Here is a 23,605-nt window from a genome sequence, read left to right as displayed (position 1 = left end):
CATCGGATCGACATCACGACCATCGGTTAATCAGGTTACTCAGGAGGCCCGGGAAAACTATGCTGTCGGAGCAAGTGAAACTGCGTCCGAGGATGTAGCCATTGGCTTCGGCACTCCCAGAGAAAAAAAAAAAAAAGAGGTCGAAAAGCTCCCTGTCGTCGCTCCGAATCGCCTGCAGCCTATGGCTAACAGGGTACTGCGACAGGAGCCACAGCACCATCGTGAGACATGCGCGCTGCGGGACCAGTCCCGAAAACATTGGTCAATTGCGACCAACCAGCTCCAAAGACATTCAGGTACCCATACAATGTACAGCACTTACCTTGGCTTCTGTTCCCACCACAAGGTCCTTCAGCTCGATAATCTTGTCGTTGATGGATGACCTGTAGCGCTTCTCTATGGCGTTGTGTGCCGTGCGCTTCTCTCCTTTGCAATTCAGCATAGCCATCTTACCGTTAGAATTGATACGGTTTATCGGCAGCTTGTCTGGATCTACCATCACGGTGGTTAAAATGGTTCCTCCACTCACCAAGGTCTAGAAGTAAGAGAATAAAGAGTTCAGGCCACAACATGGCGGCAAGCGCTGTGTGTATAGGAGATTTATACTTTTGTAATACTTTAGTAGCTTCTACTATTTTCTCTCCGCAAAGTAATTTCCACGTGACAGACGAAAATATGTGAAGTAAATATTACAGTAAATGACCCCACCATTGTGAACCACGAATCCACAGATTCATTAGCATAAATGTAGGAACATGATGCCAAAATATACATTTTGCTTTCGTAAAGAACCTTTAGCGGAACAAGACCCGAATTAGTCTACGATTACTATACACCACCGACCCCATGTGATGCTTCTCACCGGCATTTGCAGGGCAGAGGTCCGTATTGTGGTGTTGGTCGGTGTGGTATTGACGCTGGACATCATGGCTGTGTCCGTCTTAACGGCAGTCAGCAGCAGAGAATCAGCTTTGATAAAATGAGGCTGGAGAAGGACCTATTGCGGGGTGGGAAGAGTTTGGATTAATATTGTTCTGACCTGACAGAGGGCGACGCCGCAGATAGCCTCACAGGTCAAGCGCTCACCTGTTGGATTTGTGGGGCTCCAGAGGTGGTCAGGTACTGCTGCGGGGAAATGTTCTGGATGGTCAGGTGCTGCTGTACCGGGGTCGACGTGTGCGTCTGCAGAGTCGGGGCCTGGGATGAAACGTTCTGCAGCGGCTGGCTTACAATGCACTGCAACGGTTGACTTGCGATACTCTGCAGCTGCTGGCCCGTGATGTTCTGCAGCGGCTGACTTGCTGTGCTCTGCTGGGATGCAGTACTTTGTGGAGCTGCAACGATCCACATGGGAATAAAGAGAGATTTATAAACACAAGGGACAGAAACAGGTCTAATTATTATTATTATCAATGCGAGGTGCCACCATCAGCGTAGCATTCATTAGGACACTGGTGTCCTAATGAATGTCAGCATAAGTGGACTTGACCTGCATCCTTTACAGAATATCTTACACACACATCACATGAACTCTCCTCAAGATCACCCTCAAAAAAGAACCTAATGGGCCTGTTTCCCCAAGAGGGGCCTGGGGCTTTAGATCTACCAGGCCTGATGTTAAGGTAACTTGATATGATCTATACCTTCCACATTACTTATAACCCTTTCCATGATTACCTGTATAAGTGCTCTGTTCTTGAAATACGGGCACAGGCTGGGCACTGTACTGCGGTTGCGTCACTAGGCTCTGCCCAAACGCCATGCCCTGCAGCTGTTGTGGAGGAGCAGGGGGTTGGAGTTTGGCGTGAGTGTGCTGGGATGCCGGGCCGACTTGCATAGGCTCATCCTTGACCACACTCATGTCCCCGACTTTCAGCTGATGGGCGAGATTATCCTGGGGTGTGGACACCGGCGTCTGGCTTTTGAAGCCGGGCACGGAAAGTGGAAACATTTTTATGGGGGGTGCATTTGTGGGGGCTGCCAGCAACCCCTCCAAAGAGCTAAGGGCTGCGCCTCCAGCAAGGTCAACATTTGGAGCAACCTCCTGGGCGGGAGGATGGACGGACTCAAACGGGGCGTCGAAAAAGCCGGAAAAGTCATTGTCATTATTGCGGATGAGCTGAAGCATATCTGGTGGGAGAAAGGAGAAAGGAGACAGAATAATACACCAGTAATATAGAATATAAACATTATCCAACAGCGATCCCGCCTAAACAAATAGTGGGGGCAGCTAGTGTTCATTCTAGCACCTGCACCTGTCACAACACGTGCAGTTCCTCTTTCCTCCCTGAGGTGTCGCCCTCTGCTCTGGTGCTTCTAGCACACTCAGCTAATGCAACAGACAGCTGAGATATAGACCAGAGTGTGCTAGAAGCACCACAGCAGAGAGTGACACCCCAGGCAGGAAAGAGGAACTGCACAGGTTTGTGACAGGTGCAGGGTGCTAGAATGAACACTAGGCAGCCATCAATGTTCATAAATAGGCACTATATTATTTCACTAGAAACTAATGACATCACAGAGGCATGAGGCACTGTGTAACTACCTCCCACCTGTGTAGGTAACATGCAATTTAATCTCTATACATATATAACAAATGAACAGGTGCACCACTGCAATAACCCATATTAGCCAATCAGACACTTGCTTTGACCGTCTAACCTGTTCTATACAGATCAAAGCGAATTGGCAATTGTTGCTATGGGATACCACAATTGTTCTACCACTGTAATATCAGTCTGGGGGAACATACCCTCTATGGAACTATAGCCAGGAAGTATGCCATACAACTCCACATTGGGGGAGATGTATCAAAGCTTGGAGAGAGATAAAGTGAAGCTGTTGCCCGTAGCAACCAATCTCACTGTCATTTCATAGACTGTGCTAAATATATGATAGCTAGAAGCAGATTGGAAGTGGTTTAATACATCTGCTCCATAATCACAACTTTATCTTAAATCATGATTTATACTTCTGAAAATATTGCATACTGTATATGTTAATAGCATCTTTTATGTAAATCAACTTGTGTTTTAGGACGGGAAGTATCATGCATTGCATATTGCATGCGATATATCCCGACACTATCGTATAATGCATGGCAGTGTTTATAAATGCCGTATGCATGAATAATTGCATTACAAGCCTGCCACTCGCACTCTGCTGGCTCAGACACATAAGCCCTTCTCCCTCAGCCGGACAACCCACAGCAAAGGAGGGGAAGAGGATGGTACAAGTCACAGTCTCTCGAGGACCAATAACAGTGCACAATCCTTTGAATGCAGCTTGTGATTGGTCTTCCTGCTCATACCCCATAGTTTCTGCCCACAGCTGTGAGAAGAACCACAGAGCTCCGGGATAAAGACAACTGCTTGCAGCCTGCCTCAGGGCCTGGATGCACATTAGTCAGAGTCTGCAGTGCTTCTTTAGGACTCTACAGCCGCATATGGATGGAAAGCTTGTGATGTTGCTTATAATAAAAGCAATTATAATTTCATTCTTTATTTGCAAGTGGAAAATTAACGATCTGTATTTTGCCTTTTCTGGAATTTCAGAGCAGCTGTAAAATACTTTAACGCTTAACAAACTTCCCGCTAGCAGCAATGTATGATACCGCAAACAATCTGCACTGACTTAGGGGTATATTTACTAAGCAGTGTTAGGAGACAGAGTGAAAAGTGATAAAGTGCCAGCCAATCAGCTCCTAACGGTCATCTCAGGCTGTTTGAAAAATGACAGGAGCTGATTGGCTGGCACCTTATCACTTTACACTCTGCCTCCTAACACTGCTTAGTAAATAGACCCCTTAATTTGCTTACTGCATAGCATAGTACCTGCTGCACCATGTTACCAGCAAAAAAAGGGAGAGTGTGTGTAATAGTATACCGGGCAAAGTATCAAACCTTAGCTCATAGCAACCAATCAGCTTCAAGTAGCATTTATCAAGTACAATCTATAAAATGATAGGTAGAATCTAATTGGTTGCTATGGGAAACTACACTCTTTAGAAGGTTTCATACATCTTCCCCATACATCAACTCCTACCTCATCTAGGCCCTCACCCGGTAAGTGATATACCACACAATGCTCCACAACCTGCGTATCTTACACCTTACCCCTATATCCTGCGTGGGAGACCCACACTCTGCACCTGGCGCTATCTGCGTGCACTCTAGGTACACTTGCACAAATACAGAATGCAAGCTCCTGGAGCAGGGCCCTCCGTCCTCTGGTTCCGGTCCACCTGCACACACCTACCAATACCATAAAGGGGAATTATTGCAAAAAATATATATATAGGATTTCAAAAGATTCATGACTTATGGTTCCCATAAGGAAGATAAGACTGTATGGCGAATTAACGAACAGCAGAAAAATCACATTTGCACACAAACGGATGAGACAAACCAATCCTGAGATTGCACGGATTAATTTGACATGTGACACTTGTATATCTGTGTGCGTCTGAGTCTGGATCTGTATACGAAGTGCCGCAATGTAGCGGCCGCTGCTTTTTTTCCACGCCAAGTCCTGTTGTGCTTCGTATACAGACTCGGTCGCACACAGATATACAAGTGTCGCATAGCAATTGAATCAGCGCAGTCTCAGGGAGAATCCGTCTGCGACTAAGACGCATTTTCAAGCAAAAAATACACTGGGCGCAAGATGAGTTGCGCGGGACCTGACAGCGCACTCGCAATTGGCGTATCGCGTCGCATGCAGTATTGAAGCTTGATGTATGAGCACACATCGGTACTCTAGAAAATGCACACGGTACAAACAGTATTGCCAAGATCCAAACAATTCCCACTTTAGGACCGCACAAACGCAAGGGGGGGGGGGGGGGGGGTTTATAGAAAAGTTCTGCGCTCCAAATTGCGAAACTGAGAATTCCACATTACATGCACCGTCTCTGGGGTTATTAACATTATAATCATCATTTATTTACTCCTCAGCACTTTGCAGGTCAAATCATTTTGCCCCTTCCCCCCCAAATTAAATCTCATCTTTCCAGTTAACAGCAAGAGCTGGTGCATTCTTGTGCCTAATCCATATTTAGCATTTGCAAGGCAGGTTTACGGTTCTGCGTGGTCATAAGTAAGCCTTTATTACACCCATGAGACCTGAACTTCATTCATCCATAGAAACCGCCCCTTGGGTGGCTAACACAGTGAAATTCTTATAGCAACCTACTGTACATGGAGTAATCCTGATAATCCTTAGTCAGCAATTCCAGGGAAGTTAGCATTTCAAGTAGCGAAAATGGGGACTATGCTGAAAAACACAAACCCCTATGTTGAGTCTCTTTCAGCCAATCAAAGTTCTTGCCTGTACCAATATTTAAACAAACACCCCATTATTTTATCAGGGGGAGGAGACCGGCGTTCCAAAAAGCGTTTCAAAGGAAATCGTTCACTATAAATAAAAATCTAGAAACGTGAAGGAATTACATTTAACAATGTCTACTATACTAACTGAATAACCAGCTATGACAGATACATTGTGTTTTTGTATGCAATCTATAGGAATGTAAATAGGTTTCTTTAAAAAAAAAAAAAAAAAAAAGCTATTCAACCATCATTCTATTGGACATGTATATCTGCCATGTTATAATAGCCAAGGAACCGCTTTCAGACATCGCACGAGCTTTCTAGTTTATCACAGTGGTTCCTATAATTTACAGCCTTGTTCCAAACCACATTACAATAGAGAATAATGATTTTTTTTTTCTGATCACTCAATAGTTTGTAAGAGATAAATCAGCCGAGGCCTGCAGTAATACAAAGATCCATGAATCCTTAGATTGCTAACTTGGTACATAAATATTAGATTATTGCAGCTATCCACGTGGAAAATAACTAGCAGGAGTTTTATAGCCCCAATCATAGACCTACGTTAGGAAAGGCGCCGAGATATTTGCGTTTATGGACCAGCAAAGCCGGTGACCTGTAGAGAATTCCATTCTGATTCGAGGACAACGAATTAAAAAAAAAATGGCGCAGATTATCTCGCATAGAATGTGGTGTTCGGACACCTGATTATTATAAAATTATCACGATCCTATTAGAAGCCATTTTTAACAATAACTTCAATAAAGGTGTAGACGTACTAGCTATCATTTATGTCCTACAGTCTATAAAATGATAGCTACAACCTACACTCTCCTTAAAGGATGTTCTGCATAATTCCACACAGATCCGTGTGGTTACAGTGTAATGCATGATCAAATAAACTATCAAATACATTGGTTTAATACATTATTATGGGGCGCAAAGCATTAAAGCGCTGCATTTAATGCATTATTTCACAGGTTCTCAAACTCGGTCCTCAGGACCCCAAACAGTGCATGTTTTCCAGGTCTCCTCACAGAATCAAAAGTGAAATAATTATCTCCACCTGTGGATCTTTTAAAATGTATCAGATATTAAGGATTACACCTGTGCACCTGCTCGGTGACCTGGAAAATATGAACTGAGTGGGGTCCTGAGGACCAAGATTGAGAACCACTGTATTAAATTATTTAATGAGACTAGACATTTCACAGGTATATATTAACGGCATCAGGCAATGCACAAAGCTACACGATTCTGCTGTCATAATGGTCTGTGTTTTTCTGAAGCCACCGCATTAAAGGTAGATGCAGGTGTTAATGTTACACCAGTGCTTTCATTGGTTCTGTACCTTCAAAAGTGCACTCCATGAGTACGCCGCATAAAGGGATACAGCCAGACGCCAGACTCCCCGATATTCCCCCGAGTCTCCCCTTCCCCAGACCTGACACCCAAGAGATGCAGCACAAAAATGCTGTTATTATTCTAAGTACAGAGCCATGGATTTCGGTGTGACCCTTTCAGCCTGTTCCCACACCCTCCCCTATCTCCACCTCCTGCTCTATGGGGAAGGAGACTAAATCAGAGCTTTGAAATGAGGTGACTGCTGAGGGCCAATCACAGGCTCGGCCATAGACTGAGGAAGGACCAGCCTGTCTCTCAAGGTTACTACCGTTCAATGTTGTTTCCACCTCGTCAGGGTTATTATAGGACGTTCACAGGCTGCAGGAATCCTACACAATATTGTGCAAGAAAATGACACATGGTGCTGCTTGGCAATAATGCAATATATAGGGACAGTGTTCTGTACTGTGCGATAACACTGCATTCCTGTAAGCCTAAGACAAGGATGTTTTTACAAAATATAATAATGGCCAATATTTACAAAGGCAGAGAGATCATCATCAAAGAAGATCACTGCCCACTCATTATAAATTAGATACCGCGCTAATGCACTAAACCTGCATTATCACCCAGGAAAAAATAAATACTAAGGTGCCCCCTCTACTTAGCTGAAGCCCCTGTGGGTATTGCCAGGGGCTCCTCCGATTCTCTTACAGCCCTTGACTTAAGGTGCCCATACTTCTGACAGGTTTTTCCGCGATCCTGCGATCGGAAATGCTGATCTGCCGGGTGGAAACGCCGGCCAACATCGATGTTCAGCGATCCGTCGCAGGATCTCTGAAATATTACATGTTAAATGTTCCCGATCAAATCGGAAAAATCCAACATATTGGATTTCTGCGATCCCGCGATGCCGGGTTGCAGTATCGCGGCAATCCATCGCTGATGGATGGGCCCTATTAGCCAAAAGGACTAATCGCAAGTCACAATCACTTGTGATTGGTCGTCCAGGCCACGTCCCTTTTCTGCCACCATTTAGAATTGCTGAACAAAATTGACCCGATGGGTGTGTGCAACAACCCCTGGAGCTTCGGGTATTAGGAGGGTCACCTTAGTAAGACGCTTTTACATAGTGCAGCTAAAGTGTCCCTATTGCCCGCACTTAGTGGAGGCAGCCATTTTGCCAGTAGAGCCAATGTTCATGAGAACTCAGCCTGTAGATTCTCTAGGTACTAGTGACATCAACGGTGACCACCCAGAGATGTGGGAAAGGGGCTAATGCCCGTGGTACAAACTAGGCCAAAGTTTCAATACGACAAATGCTGTCCAGTTTAGACAACAGTGTGCCCCAATAATTATGTCTGCCCTGGACGTGCAGCCTGGTATAACTGGCGTTGTGCCCATTTACAAAAAGCCATGTTTAAGCGCAAACAGCTGGACGAGGCCCCTCTGGACGGTTCCAGTCAGGAATAGGAAGCTTAGCTCGGCAAAGCCTTTGTGACGGTGGTACCGGAGATAAACGCTGCACTGGTGACTTTGTGGAACTAGAGTCTACTGAATCAGCACATTTATAAACTGAATAATGCCATCAAATGGCTGCATTCCACAGAAACATGAAGCATTCACATAGGGTGAATACTGTGTGGACAATAGCTCCGATATATGGGGCAGATTATGAGAAAAGTGAGGCAAAACAAAAAATACATTTACATGGGAAATATTAATGTTAACATTCGATGCTCTCATCGGCGACCTATAGCCATGAAACTAAAGTATATAAACCTATACGCACCTCACACATACGAAAACACCCACAGCCACCCCAAGAAATGTATATACCACTTTACATACCATTTTATTCAAAGCCTGTGCGCCACAGCTGAATATTAAGGGGTCTATTTACTAAGTTATAAAATTACCATTGTCAGGTGAAATGCGCCCTGTATGCAACCAGTATAACCAGACATAAATCACAGCAACTGGTGTCTAGAACGTCATTATACTTGGAATGGGATGTAGTCAGTTTGCCGGCGGACGGGATGCTGGCTGTGGAAATCCCAGTGTCAGTAACCAGACTAAATATAGGCGTCGAAATCCCGATAGCCACCATCCTGATTGTAAGTACACCCGGGTGTCTTAGCTGTTAGCCGGGGAGAGAGGTTAGTTTAGGGTTATGCTTTTTTGGTTCTTAAGCTGCATACACACACAACGATTTAGTAAATGGACGATTTTAGTAAACGATTTTCGTTCACTAAAATCGTTCATTTACTAATGGTGGGTACACACTGGGCGATTAAAGTGGACGACTGAACGATATCGTTATCGTTCAGTTGTCCACTTTATCGTCCATTTTTATCACAAAAACGATGAACGATAACGACGACGCGTGTTCCCGCGGGTCGTTCGTCATCATCGTTCATTGGGTTAAAATGCAGGCAAACCTGACGATGTCGTCAGGTTGCTGCATGTTGGGGAATGGGGGAAGAGAGACCGGCACTGAACGATATCGTTAATGATATCGTTCAGCGGGTGTGTTCAATGTCATGAACGACATTGAGCACATCCTGCCGGGGACACACTAGACGATATCGCTCAGGGAGCACGATTTTTGCATATTCCCTTACTGAAAATCGTTGAGTTGGTCAGTCTGACTGAACTACAATTGTGAACGCGCATGAACGATAATCGTCCATCGTTTTAACTCAGAAAGTGAACGATTTTTTCAACGATTGAACGATAAACAATATCGTTAATCGTTCAAAAAATCGTTGTGCGTGTATGCACCTTCAGGTTAGGCACTAAGGGAGGACAGATAGGTTTAGGCACTAACGGGGAGGGTTAGGGGGTGAAGAGGGGAGGGTTAGGGGGCAAAGGGGGGAGGGTTAGAGGGGTGAAGGGGGGAGGGCTGGTATACTTACCCGACCCGTCGGGATACCGAGCATCGGGATGCCGCAGTCGGCATTTTGACAGCAGGCATCCTGACTGCCGGTATTTCATACCCAACCCGCTTAGAATACAACACGTTTTGTACCGGAATTAAATGTAAAGCCCAACTTAATGCATAAATTTGGGTGAGAGCAATCAGGAAATAAGCGGTAATAGAGGCACAGGTACAGGTATTTGGGTCAGTGCTGACAGGCACAGCAACGATTTGACCTCTGACTAAAACAAGGGTAAAGGTTTTATTTATACAGGAAGTAAAACACACAAGATAAAGTTCAACTGCCTAAAAATAACAGTAGGTAATAATAATAATCAGGTATTTTGACTAATAAAGCTATTTTAATTTTCCTACAGACTATTATTTCTTTGCTATGACCAGCAGCAGTGTACATGGCGCTGCTCATTACAACATTATATTATATATATATATATATATATACACACACATCTATATTAACCAGCTCAGCACTAGCACAATGACCGAGAGTAACCCTGCGTGATGTCACACTGGGGGCAGGGCTCAGCCAGAAGCAGCCCTAGGAAGTCTTTTGGATTCCATATCCATATCATAGACAGGCACAGGGCGCACATGGGGCAATAAGACCAGAGGTTCACAGGGGGTAGGGGTGGAGGGTTCATTTCTGTACCCCCCCAAAAAAGCACTGAACTACTCCATGTGTCTGATCACAACCAGCAATACTATTACATTATCACAGGGCACCCCAAAAACTCACCCTATATAAAGCCAAACAAGGATCAACCAATGTCAGCCGTGGAACTACAAAGCCTTGAATGCCCTTCCAGCCACAGATCAGATGTGGACATCCAGCTGCTGAGGAACTACTAGTCTCAGCATGCCCAACCAGCTGTGCCACTTTGCAAAATGCATTACTCAGAAAAATACTTTCCTTCCCTGCTGTCACATGAGTGCCCATAGTAATTCAGAAGACTGGACATGCACCTACTGAGACCCCCCACTCACTGCTACAGAGTCGCACAAGCATGGCTCACCCACCATCTATGTCACTCAGCAGGGCTGAGTCTATGTCACTGCTCTCATGGAGGGACAGAGAGGGGTCCAGCTGATCCAGGGAGCTGTCATCAAATGCCAGGCTGTCCATCCTGAGAGTTCCTCTTCCTCCTCAGTCCCTCTGTCCTGGGCCAGGCATGGAGCTTATTCCAAATAATCAGCAGGGAGTGTCGTTGTTGTGGTGGTGGGAGGGGGGGTCTACTGCCAAAAGTCCCCCCTCAATGTGTACAGGAACCACCATGGAAGTTCAGTTCAAAACTGCAGCTGCTGCTCTCCTGCTTCTGGCTGCAAGGGGAGGAGGGGTCTGGCTGCTCTGGCCCCGCCCAGTACACCCCATACACCCATGTCCTAGGCCTGCCCCTTTCCTCCCCCAATATCCTGGACTGCCCCCTGCTCTCTTAAACCAAGTGTGCCTTTCCTTCCTAGGAGGCTGCTGCAGTAGGGGAGCAGGTTCAGCAGGAGGGAGGGGGGAGTTAACCCTCTCACTGCTAGTGCCCTGCACCACTATTATTATTGCATATAACATAGTGAGATGTTCTGCACCTGTAATACCCAGGGGAAAGTGAGGGAGGGGTGTCATAAAGAGGGAGCACTGTACTATCACATCTTCCTTCAAAGGAATTTATTTGCATACAGTACACCAGTTTCATCACTGATATCATACAATTGGGCAGAAAACAGTAATCGAACAGTAATAAAACAAGACAGATAGACGAGGTCATTTTTACTTTCATTTCTGCTAATAGAGTTTTTTAATAGTTGTCTCTTATCGTCATCTTCGTGTAAAGCCGGGTACACACTAGGCAGGGGTGTATCTAGGGATCCAAGCGCCCCTAGCAATGTAATGGACTGCAGTGCCCCCAGTAGTAATCCCCCCTATGCTACATTGCCCCCAGTAGTAGTCCCATCCTATACAGTGCCCCCAGTAGTAGTCCCCCTATACAGTGCCCCCAGTAGAAGTCCCCCTTATACAGTGCCCCCAGTAGCGGAGCCCCCCTAAAGTACCCCCAGTAGCGCCCCCCCCTATCCAGTGCCCCCAGTAGCGGGCACCCCCCCATAAAGTGCCCCCAGTAGCGGCCACCCCCTATACAGTGCCCCCCCTGCTGTGCCAGGCTTACACACACACACACACAGAAGAAAACAAAATACAACTTACCTGATCCCTGCTCCTGACGCGACCGCCGCTGTCTGCTCCGAGTCCCGGCTCTTCTCTTGCACTATGGGAGAGACGTCATGACGTCTCTCCCATCACCCGCTGTGGGGTGAGCCGGAAGACGGAGCTCATGAGTGAGTTACAGCCGGCTCCCTCTGTGGACGACGCAGCAGCCAATGACAGTCTGTCTGGCGACTGTGTGTTTGTAAACTGCGTAGGGAAGACCGCTCTCACTGCGGTCTACCCTACACTTGTGGGGCCGGGGGACTAGCAGGGGTAGTCCTCCCCTTAGCTGCTGGTGACACTGCCGGACGGCGCCCCCCCTTTGGTCGGCGCCCCTGGCGAGTGTCATCCTGGCCAATGGGTAGATACGCCCCTGACACTAGACGATGTACCCAGCGATGGCACGTTATATATCTGGTGCACGACCGTTCGATATGCCGTTTCCCTGCGGCATCCAGAATCATTACGTCAGCCACAGGATCTGAAGATGCGATGAACGCAGCACAGGAGCGCGCAGTAGTGCGTACACACTGGAAGATTTGTTGTTTAGATTCGTCTCAAAACGACAAATCGTGTGTACCCAGCTTAAGATATCACTCACTGGCAGCTATTGAGGAACTACAAGTCATAGCAGGTTCTAAGCTGGGACTTGGAAGTTCCACAACAGATGGAGACGGTTTGCCTAGTTATCATTAGGGAGGGGACACCTGATGCCAGCTTTTAAATCCCATTTCACACAGCAACAACCAGAAAAAAAAACAGCTCCACCACAAATCAGGTAGGTAAAATCATGATACAACATAATTGGTGGTACTCCTAGCAGTAGGAGTCATATCACAGCAATGCCACAGTATAAAAGTATTTTATCATTTTGTGGTAGGGAATAGTGGCTACATTATTTATTATTATTTATTACCAGTTATTTATATAGCGTACACATATTCCGCAGCGCTTTACAGATAATATTTGTCCATTCACATCAGTCCCTGCACCAGTGGAGCTTACACTCTATGGGCCTGATTCAGAGCCGGACGCAATTAGCGCTCGTCCTGAAAATAGGGGTGGATATTCAAATGAACCGTTCGCTGTTTGCGGTCTGTTCACGCCTCTAGGTCTGAACGAGCGAACAAAACTTGCGGTCGTTTTTTGGGAAACTACGCCCCCTGGCCGCTCGCATTCTACTTCACGTCTGCTATTTATTAGATTAATCGAGTACATCGACCAGGATATGAACTGCTCGCTATTCTTGTGGTTGGTTTTTGCTACCACAATTTTGCGAGCAGTTCAGGCTAAAAAATAACCCAGTGACGTGGTCAATGACGCTGCTGTTTTAATTATGCACACCCATAAAACGCCCGTTTTGACCTTTAAGCACGTCTGCGATCGGATCTCCACTCCCCGTTTTCAAGCACCTTCCCCTGTTACCACCCACAAACGCCTCATTCTGTCACTCAAATTATCAGGCATTCGCTATTTTGCGAGCACATGAATTTCGGCCGCACTGACTGGTTCGCGCATGCATATAACGATCCGTACGCATGCGCAGTTGGGCAAACATCGCTCGGAGCGAACGAGCTGCCGCTTACGAGTGGCTCTGAATCAGGCCCCATGTTCCCTACCACATGCTCACACACACATACACACGAGGGTTAATTTTTTGTTGGGAGCCAATTAAACTACCAGTATATTTTTGGAGTATGGGAGGAAACCGGAGTACCCAGAGGAAACCCACGCAAGCACAGGGAGAATATACAAACTCCACTCAGTGGGAATCAAACCTACAACCTCAGTGCTGTGAGGCAGTACTGCTATGCAATGGCATTGAGCCATCGCAAGGTAGCCACAGGTGGTATTTCCATCAATGGATCTGTGATGCACAGGCTGCGATGTGCATTCATGCAGAATGTGCTGTAGTGCGGGCCCTGCTTCTGGCCGTCCGTAGCTGCACTGAAGACATACGCCATCAGATGACAATCGGAAGGAGGAGTACGATGATTGGCAACAATCGCAAACTCGGCATTCAATGGAAAAACAATTTCCATCGAACTAAGAGCATCAAAGTTTGCTAAACATTGGCTTCCGATGTCCACCCCTGTGTTGGGGTCTATTTATCGTAGCGATGCAGAATGTTATATCACTGCAAGTTACCGTGATTGGGCTATTCTGGGAGTCCTGGTGAAAACCGCACTCCTCACCGAGGGTTTTCTCGCTGCTACCAGCAGCCTAACGCTTCCAGCAAAGGGTTACAGTGATATGCCCACACGCGACTATCGGCCATGCAACTGCATACCGGAGAGGATTCAGCAGTACGGTTATCGCTATCCTGGCATGGCTTTAGCTTGCAGCAAATACCGAAGCCTGGTGTTAATGGTTACCGCCTGATGCCTTGTATAAGGGACCTTTCCTGTCATGTCCCAGAGAGTAAATAAATTATTGAGGCCCTGTATAAGTCTTGCTGTTAATAGTTAACGAGTATTTCTTTACATAAGCCCAATATCGCAGACAATGACCCGAAGGCATATTAACCCGTCATTCCTACATGTGTGTTGTGTCCTTATTTGTCCTCCTATTGGTTCACTTCTGGTCAGTATGTAATTAAGGGACTCATTCTAAGTCGGATGCAGCACCGATTCCGCACGCAGTTGGCCGATGTATTAAGTCTGCGTCCGGATTGTTAGCGCTCAGAGGGGCAGGGTCTGCGAATATTAGTAGGCATTCCTGGGAGCTAACATGGAAAGGTGGCTAAGCCGACACAGGCGTGTTCCTACATGCGGCTGTGTCCATAGATTCTGAACCACAAACACAGGAGGCCATAGTCGGACAGAGAAACTTCACCTACCATAGGCCATGGTGTGTCACATGGTGTGTCTTAAGATATACAGAGTCGGCTCTGTCGTGCGCATGCGCTGTGGGACACCATCGACCCGGTTGCGAGCGCTCAGCGCTTGCGACCGGGTCTGAATCAGGCCCAGAGCTCACAGTTCAGTATAAATCCATTGTTTGCTTTCTCTTCCCCAGAATCCCTTCATCTTGCCGCCGAACCCTTTTATCAGTCTTAGTCTCTGAGATGTGATAATCTGCTCATAACACAATATCTGGGTGGCATGGATTAATGGTAAGATATATGAGACATATCATTGGGACAGTCATGTCTGGAAATGTACCACAGAGGGTGTCAGTTCAGTTAGGAGCAAGGGAGATGAATTGCCGTTGCAACAGTGTGGTAACGTCAGCAATGGCACCTCCGCTCACCCCCTCTGCGAGTTCAGAGCTAACATAACTGCAGAATATGGATGCACTGATTCTCACTGCGAGACGACTCGCACTAATTGAACTGAGCGCCTAGAGAAGGGGTTCCCAACCACGGTCCTCAAGGCACACTAACAGTCCAGGTTTTAGGGATAGCCATACTGAAGCACAGGTGACTTAGGGCCTGATTCAGACCCACTCGCAAGCGGCTGTCCGCTCGCAAGTGGGTCGATGTTGTGCACTGCGCATGCGCACGACGGCGGGAGCTCCGTCGTGCGCATGCGCCAGACGCGACGAACGAAGGACTTTCCTTCGCTCGTTGTGTCTGATCAAAGGGGGCGTGCTGTCAATGTTGATTGACAGCACGCCCCCTTTGGTGGGCGTGCCTCCCTGACGGGGGCGTTCTCAAGGGAACGCCTACCGTCAGAAGCCGGCCCACTGACATCACTAGTGATGTCAGTGGGAGTGATTTTGGCTCTGATAGAGCCAAAATCACTCCGGGCCTTGCGGTTGAAAAACTCAACCGCAGGCTCCGGCTCGCAGTGGCGATGGTCGCGATGGTCTTGACCATCGCAGCCATCAACCTGCACGCTCGTACAGGCTGTGGGTGGTGACCCACAGCTATACGAGCGTCCTGGAGGACGCTCCATAATTATGGAGGACGGCCCTCATTCAGAGCGTGCGCTCTGCTCAGAGCGTACGGCTCTGAATGAGGGCCTTAATTAGTACCTCAGTTATTTTGATTTAACCATCTGTGCACAATCATGGATATCACCAAAACCAGCACTGTTAGTGCGCCTTGAGGACCGAGGTTGGGCATCACTGGCTTACACAGATGTAATACATATACTGTATCTGTAGCTTGTATATACATTTCCCTGTCCCAGGCATTATTAAACAAAGACAATTTTTGAAGAGACATTGCAAGGGATACCTGTAGGGGGTGTAGTAGGTATTACCGCTGGCCGCATGGCCTGCGGTTCAAATCCCGACAACGGCAGCCCGGCAAGGGTGAAAATCCTGATCGTCAAAGGTAAGTATCGCTAACCTAATTCTACCCCCTAACCCTCCCTTAGAGGTGCCTAACCCTAATCCCCCCCTCTAAGTGCCTAAACCTAAGTCTCCCGGGGAGGGCCTAACCCTAACCCCCCCTTCCCCTAGCCTAACCCTAAGTCCCCTCCGGGAGCCCCTAACCTAACACCCCCCCCCCCCCCAGCGGCTCTCCGCGCCGGGCACCCGGCATACCTTCGCTCGGTATGCTGGCCATCGGTCTCCCGGCGTATGGATAATGGCAGGCGTCGAGTTTTCGACGTCTGAAATTAGCACCACGCCGGGATTAGAGAGTCGGGAAGCCGGCGGCCGGCATTTAGACCGTCGGCTTCCTGACTACATCCCCTTTAGGACGGCACCAAGTTAAAGATTTGAACCAGGATCTGGCCTAATGTTTAGGGTTTTTTTTAGTTAGGCCCCACTGTTCAATAGGCAGTATACCAGGAATTTATCAAACCTTCTAAAAAGTGGAGAAGACGACATGTGAAGTTACCCATAGCAACCAATCAGCTTGTTGCTAGCAATTATCAAGTACATTCTTTTTTTTTTTTTTTTATGATTTTATTGGATTTTTCAGGGTACAGCAAGTAAGGCACATTCGCATAGAAGAGTCAAATGACACAAAAAGAATAAATATTCCTAGCCATATGAGAAATAACAAAAACACAGATGAGCTTCACAGTTATCAATCCTTATCAAGTACATTCTATAAAATTATAGGTAGAAAGTTGATTGGTTGCTAAAGGTAACTTGTCCTCTTCTCCTCTCTTTAGAAGTTTTGATACATCTCAGTCTGTGTTTTGGTTATTCGTCAGAATATTTGGTAAAACATTCTGTATTGAGATGAATCTTGAAGTATTTATTTTAGTGCATTCCTAGATATAATACGGCAGAGTGTTAGCATAATTCACCACAATGCAGCCAGTAGCGCACTTATCAAGGTGGGATTAACCATGTCTGCTTAGGCCGCAGCCAGTAGTATATGCAGAGGTTGGAAGCTACACCAGCTATTTACAATCCAGAAACTTCTCTCATTTGCCTTCTTTTTATGTACAGTACGTATCCGTATTACAGTTGGAGATGAGCGAGCAGGGGTGCCTAACTCCCACTTGTCCCGATTCAGGGCCTGATCTGAGGGGACAGTCCCCACGTCCCGATAAGGAGGGCTTTTGTCCCGAATCGGGCATAGTTGGAAGATAAGTCGGGCTAAGAGATGCCTGTTCTATGCCATGAGCACCGGGACAGGTGTCCGCAGCATTGAAAGGGTGTTTTTTTTTTTTTTTTTTTTTTTTTTATGGGATGGGGATGATAAGCCAGTGCTTTTGAAACAAATAGTTTCTCTCATTCATGGTGCTGGGCTGTGGTTTGTGGAGATGTGTGACATTATTATATTTTTATAAAGTTAACTGACATCCCTTTATATAAATAATGGACCCCATACACTAGCGCCGGATTGTCGCTTTCCTGCGATCCCGGCTTGCAGGATTGGTGAAATCCAACATGTTGGATTTGATTTAATCAATTTGCAGATCACGATCAAAATATGATCGTTGCAATTCGGTAGAATTTAACATGGAGAATGTTACCGATCCTCCGATGGATCGCGGAACATCGATGGCCGCTGGCCGGCATTTCCAACTGATGGATCGACGCTTCAGATCCCATCGCAGGATTGCGCAACCTTCCGCTAGTTGCAGGAATGGGTAATAGATGGGTAGGCCGTGCAAGTGTGTGTGTGGTTGGGGAGGGGGGAATGTAAATGTAGGGGACTAAAATTGGAGATTGATTGTAGTTGTATTTGCTTAGTGTTAATACTCCTTGCAGATAAAAAAAGGACATTACTACATAGGTTGTAAAAATAAAAACATGCACAAACCACACACAGGAGCTTACAATCTAGCTAAGCAGTGCGAGGTGTATCTGAATATACAGAATTCAGCCCAGCAGTGTCAGGGTTAACTCTGTCCAGCAACTTGCTAGTGCCACCCCCAGCTACTTAGGAAGGATAAGGGAAGACTTCATGCAGCAGGGCGCGCAACACATACACCTCAGCAGTCAGCAATGAAACGCCCTCTTGATGAATATTCATCAGCACTCTTTTCTACACCAGCGCTTCTTAAACCAATGAAAAGCTCGAGGGCGTGGTTTCTCCTGCAGGCTTGGTTGACCGAGCAAAGGGGAAACCCCGCCTGTAGAACGAGTAGAGTTGTCCAATGGGAGTGAGGGGTCCGAGTGGGGTGAGGTAGCGTCATACACCGATCTCTGATTACATCATGCGGTCCTCCAAGGAGATACACACACTGGGGTTGGTTGGTCACATGGTTCTCCTGCTTCGGATTCCACCGCCAACGCTCGGGAGGGTGGCAGTTGTTGTTGTATTTTGCACAGTAGTACACAGAATAAATGTATATTAATGCACACTGCACAAACCAGCTACAGAGATTGCATTCCTTGTAGTCATTTCTCTCTCTCCCCAAAACCATTATCATCTGTTAAATGTATATGACATTCAATTCAGTATAAATATGCTTGAATGAGTGTCAATTATTTTTGGAGCAAAGTTTAGCATGGTCTATATTGGAGGTGTCAATACAAAAAGGAAAGCATTTCTGAAATATTAAGAAAATAATGTAATTGACTTTAAATTATAAAAGAGCACATTAAGGGCTCAATCATCCAATTAGTTGAGAAGTGGGCAAATTGCCATTGCAACGGCCTATAAATGTCGGTTCCGGCACAGAAATTTGCTCCCCTCGCGGCCCGATCTGAAGCTGAACTTGCACATTTTGCTCGCAGCCGTATGGCCTGCTTCTGCATGCAGCACACAAATACTGGTCAGCTTTCTTTTAACACTGAGCTTTAGAGACCAGCTAGGATGCGTCCTTCCCCCCTCCCTTCCAAAACATACATCTTTCCACACATTTAAAATTTACCCCACCATGCTTCATAACATGGTTTTACCTTTGGATCAGGCCTAAAAATGCCTTTGTCCCAGTAAAGTTGCATGAATGCTCTAATTCACAGGTTCTCAAACTCAGTCCTCAGGACCCCAAACAGTGCATGTTTTCCAGGTCTCTTCACAGAATCACAAGTGAAATAATTAGCTCCACCTGTGGATCTTTTAAAAATGTGTCAGTGAGTAATGAATACACCTGTGCACCTGCTGGGTGACCTGGAAAACGTGACCTGGGTGGGGTCCTGAGGACCGAATTTGAGAATGACTGTTCTAATTATACATCTTCTAGACAGCCTGCAGCTTACTACTATTGCAGGGGTTCTCAAACTCGGTCCTCAGGACCCCACACAGTTCACATTTTCCAGATCACCCAGCAGGTGCACAGGTGTGTTAATTACTCATGGTCACATTTTAAAAGATACACAGATGGAGCTAATTATTTCCCTGGAGACCTGGAAAACATGCACTGTTTGGGATCCTGAGGACCGAGTTTGAGAACCTGTGTCCTACTGTAACTACGCACCTGTGCCATTCTAATAGTATAACGCTACAATACCATAGGTATAAACTCTGGATGTTTGCCAAGGGATGCATAGTTTAAATCCCTAAGGAAGTGGGTGAGGTTAGGTTTAAGCTAAAGGGGAGGGGGGGGGGGGGGTTTAGGATTAGGATACTTACCGACAGGTGTTGGTAACCTAACCCTGTCGGGATGCCGGCATTGGGATTCTGACCGCCGGCATCCCGTACCCAACCCCTCTGCAAAGTGTTATGTGACGTCCATAACTTAGCGTGGTCACTGTTATAATTTTGAAGATGGTCCCAAACTTTGGAAACAAATACATGAATTCAGCACATTGCCAGTACAGGTACCCATGGGATTATTGTGGAACCTATTCCAGTGACCAGCACCGTGCCACACTGGTAAGATTGGCAGTCTCAGAGAAATTTGATTCCAACTAGGGAACAATCTGTGTGGAGCTTGTATGTGCCACCACAGGATTAGGAGTTTCCACTTTTTACTTTGCAGTACTTGTGTTGTCAAAACTTGTTCCAGCTCATGACATACATACATACATACACACACACACACACATTTTATATATATATATATATATATATATATATATTTAAACATAAAACATTCTTTCAGTTTCACCACCACCACTTTCAGCGTATTACATTTACCATCCAATCTGATTTGTGTGACTATTTAAAAAAAAAAAAAAAAATTATGATTGTAGTTAGTAAATGCTCCAATGATGGGAACACGTGTGAACGACGTTCAAGATTGTTCAGGTCTGAATCTGAATACATCCCTTGGGATGTTCTTGGAACAAATATATTTGAATAGATCTGCTCCTGTTCCCTGGTCATGTCCAAGGCCAGATTAATAAGAGTTGTGTCTTTTACGCCGCATTCAGTGCTGTATCTGCAAGTTTGCATTTTGCTGGGAGCGTTCCAGTCCAAATTCCGCCGCCGGAACGCACAAAATCTGACGTATGCAGAATAACATCCGGAACGGGAAATCGTACATATCGTCTAATGTGTATGCACAATTGTGCGCTCAGGTGGACGACATACAAGATCGTTTGATTGACCGTGCTGCATGGTCAAACAATATTGTGTGTGCGACTGTGCATGTTAATTAAGGATGTAGCAAGGTATAATTCCGTTGTTCATTAATTTGTGTAGTGTATACGGCCAATCTGTGATGGTCTGGGTCAAAGGGAAATCGCCCTGACCATCTGCACGATTGGCCGTCGTTCTAATGTGTACCCGGCCTTTCACTCACTGGTTCATACAGTATATACACTCTCTCTAGTTGGTCCAGGAAAGGTTTCAGAGAACACAGCTCCTTGTTAAGGATGTACCTGTTTATTGATTTAAATGTATTGGGGGACTTTGATCCATTTTAGGCAGCTCATGTGGGTTAATTTTTCTCAAAATTATCTTTTATCGTAAAGAAGTTTCATTTTGCAAAAAGACTACGAGTTGTGCTGTAGAAACGTCATGTTCTGTGGATTAAATCTAAAGTAAATAAATAGAAATACAAATAAACTAGTGTATCTATGTAGACATTAAAAAAAAAAAACAACCTATGAATTAAAATGATGAAGCCCCTTGTGTGGCTATTTCACTCCAGTCTTCTAGGGCCTATGTATTAATAATGGCAGGAGTGCTGCCATTACCAGTCTATATCGCAAAAGATTATAATTTGTAACAAAACCATCCCCTCTATGTACTAAAATAAACTCACAGGGACAGCAGGGGCAAGAACCACTGGGAAGCAGTCAGGAAGCCGACGGTCGAAATGCCGACCATCGGCTTCCCGACTGTCTAATCCCGGCAGGGGTCTAATGACAGGCGTCGAGATCCCGACGCCTGTCATTTTACCTACACCGGGAGCCCGACCCCCGGCCTATCGATCGAAGGTAAGCCGGGACGCGGACAGCCGCGGGTTAGGGGCTCCCGGGGGTGGGGACGATGACAACGACTTAGGGTTAGGCACCCCCTCCCAGTAGATTTAGGCACTTAGGGGTGCCTAACCCCCCCTTTCCCGCAGCCTAAACCAAAGTCTCTCAGGGGGGGTACCTAACCCCCTTTCCCTAGCCTAACCCTCCCCACCTACATTGGTGGAATGTTTCATACATTGAAAGTCTCTCAGAGGGGATGACGCCTCTCTCCTTCTTTCGTACCCTCAGCAGGACTGTCTGCTCTGCCAACAGTCCACCTGAAGTGAGAGAGAATCAGACTCTCCCTTAGTGCCTGCTGCAAGCTCCGGGAGATGTTAGACCTCACTGCCGGGAAGTCCCGCAGCCCTTTCACTTAGCACCAGATCTACCGCACGCCGTGATCACAAACGGCAATCGCTAGCGCAGGCTCCTACTCAGTCTGTTACCTCAGGAAAGACCCTTTGTAACTGACTTAACCCGTCCACCCGCTGCTGGCTCACCACATACTACCTGCACCGATAGTGGGGCATCAAATTAATAGTCAGTTACAATATGGTTCCATATTAACCATTTTGTGCCACAGACAGTGCATACTGTATTTACATATATACATTTTATAGAGGACCAAACATGAGCTAGTACACCCAGGTCTGGGGTACCACAGTAGTAGACAGTAAAAACGTAGGTAGGTGGAATAAATCCAAAGAGCCGGTCTGGCTGGGTCAGTATGCGAGTCCAAGACATCCAGTGTGTCCAATGTACCCCACCACCTTAATGCATTTCGTTGTGGAATATACCCACAAGTTCCATTTGTAGAAGCTCCTCCTTGTAGAATTAGCAAACTGGTAATAATACTGCTATGCTAAGTAATATTCTGGATCTTTGTGGTCACTAATCGTAATATGGACTTTATTTATTGTGGTCCTAAATCCATGAGGTGTCCATGCACTTATGCAGTATATTATTTTTTTTTTATTAATGCATCTATATATTTATTTTTTTATTTTAACCAAGCCGTATTTGATCCCTTCTTTTATTAGTGAATGTAGATATTATACATATCAATTGTTACATATCTTAAATTGTAGTAAATGTAATTAGCATTGAATTTTGAGTTCTTTGTTGTTGTTTTTTTGTTCTATGTATAACATAGCTACCCAAGCTGCCCTGATACAGTGCCAGTTTCTGGAATGCCCAAGGTGCCAACACTTCCAACTTTAAGCCGAGCTTGCGTCTGCTAGTCTACCTAACTCCCTGGCAAATCTGTCATTTCCTTTATGTTCACAAGAAACCTGTAACCGATATTCTATCTTAACATGAAGTTTAATTCTCTAGTTCACAGAATAAAATGTGCACTTAGGGGTAAATTTACTAAAGTGAGAGTTTTTAGAAGTGGAGATGTTGCCCATAGCAACCAGATTCTACTTATCTAGCACCTTCTAGAAGATAATAGCTAGAATCTGATTGGTTGCTATGGGCAACATCTCCACTTCTAAAAACCCGCACATTAGTAAATATACTCCACAGACTCTGTTTAAAGTCTTCTCTGAAGATTTTGCTCCCGTAGATGCTGGTAGTCCTCCAAAGTATCTATAATGCTGCAATTAACCTAATCCTGAATTTCAGCCTGGTGGTTGAAAGACAGTCATATGCAGAGCTATTAAATCCAGATAGCGCCACATACCTCGGTGTTGGTGTAACCAAACTCATCTATTCCTCTTGATTTGTGTGCGACTGATCATAACAAGAGTTCCAGGAATTCAAATCAAATGAAGACGTTCTATATTGTGTCGCATTATCCAGGCTCCTCTATGCTTTCTCGGATTTAAGCTGGGTACACACTTAACGATGTGTGTACCCAGCGATGCGATGGCCCAACATATCAGGCGGCCAGTACACATTACATGATCTAGTGCCCGACTGGCCGATATGTCGGGCACCGGCTACACTCACAAGCATAGGGTTATTCACCACATTGACGAGCATGTACTGCAGATCTGTCGATGCAATAAACGACCCCGCGGGAGTGCACAGGGTCCAATATAGTGGGTACACATTTGCAGAGGTCGACGATAGGTCATATTTGATATAGGC

At 45.9% G+C, this 23,605-nt stretch overlaps 1 protein-coding gene across 4 annotated transcripts in view; it reads right to left on the bottom strand.

Annotated features, from left to right (window-relative positions):
• Positions 1-19,178, bottom strand: part of SREBF1 (sterol regulatory element binding transcription factor 1) — a 39,503-nt gene extending 20,325 nt beyond the window's left edge. Inside the window, exons 1-5 of one of the 4 annotated variants that reach the window (XM_088448131.1) lie at positions 19,064-19,178; positions 1,678-2,130; positions 1,087-1,334; positions 863-997; positions 323-535 (exon numbers count right to left, since the gene is read on the bottom strand). In XM_088448131.1, coding sequence (XP_088304257.1) covers positions 323-535; positions 863-997; positions 1,087-1,334; positions 1,678-2,128 — 1,047 coding nt within the window. In that variant the 5' untranslated portion in view covers positions 2,129-2,130; positions 19,064-19,178. Of the gene's footprint in view, positions 1-322; positions 536-862; positions 998-1,086; positions 1,335-1,677; positions 2,131-6,681; positions 6,794-10,632; positions 10,958-19,063 lie in introns of those variants that run through there. The other 3 variants (XM_088448133.1, XM_088448130.1, XM_088448132.1) reach the window with 3 other exon arrangements.
• Positions 19,179-23,605: the final 4,427 nt, after the last annotated feature.

Source organism: Taudactylus pleione, unplaced genomic scaffold, assembly GCF_031769625.1.
Source record: "Taudactylus pleione unplaced genomic scaffold, aTauple2 ptg000451l, whole genome shotgun sequence".
Classification (NCBI taxonomy): domain Eukaryota; kingdom Metazoa; phylum Chordata; class Amphibia; order Anura; family Myobatrachidae; genus Taudactylus; species Taudactylus pleione.
The sequence above is the reverse complement of the archived record's forward strand: the minus strand, read 5'-3'. Positions and strand labels throughout refer to the sequence as shown.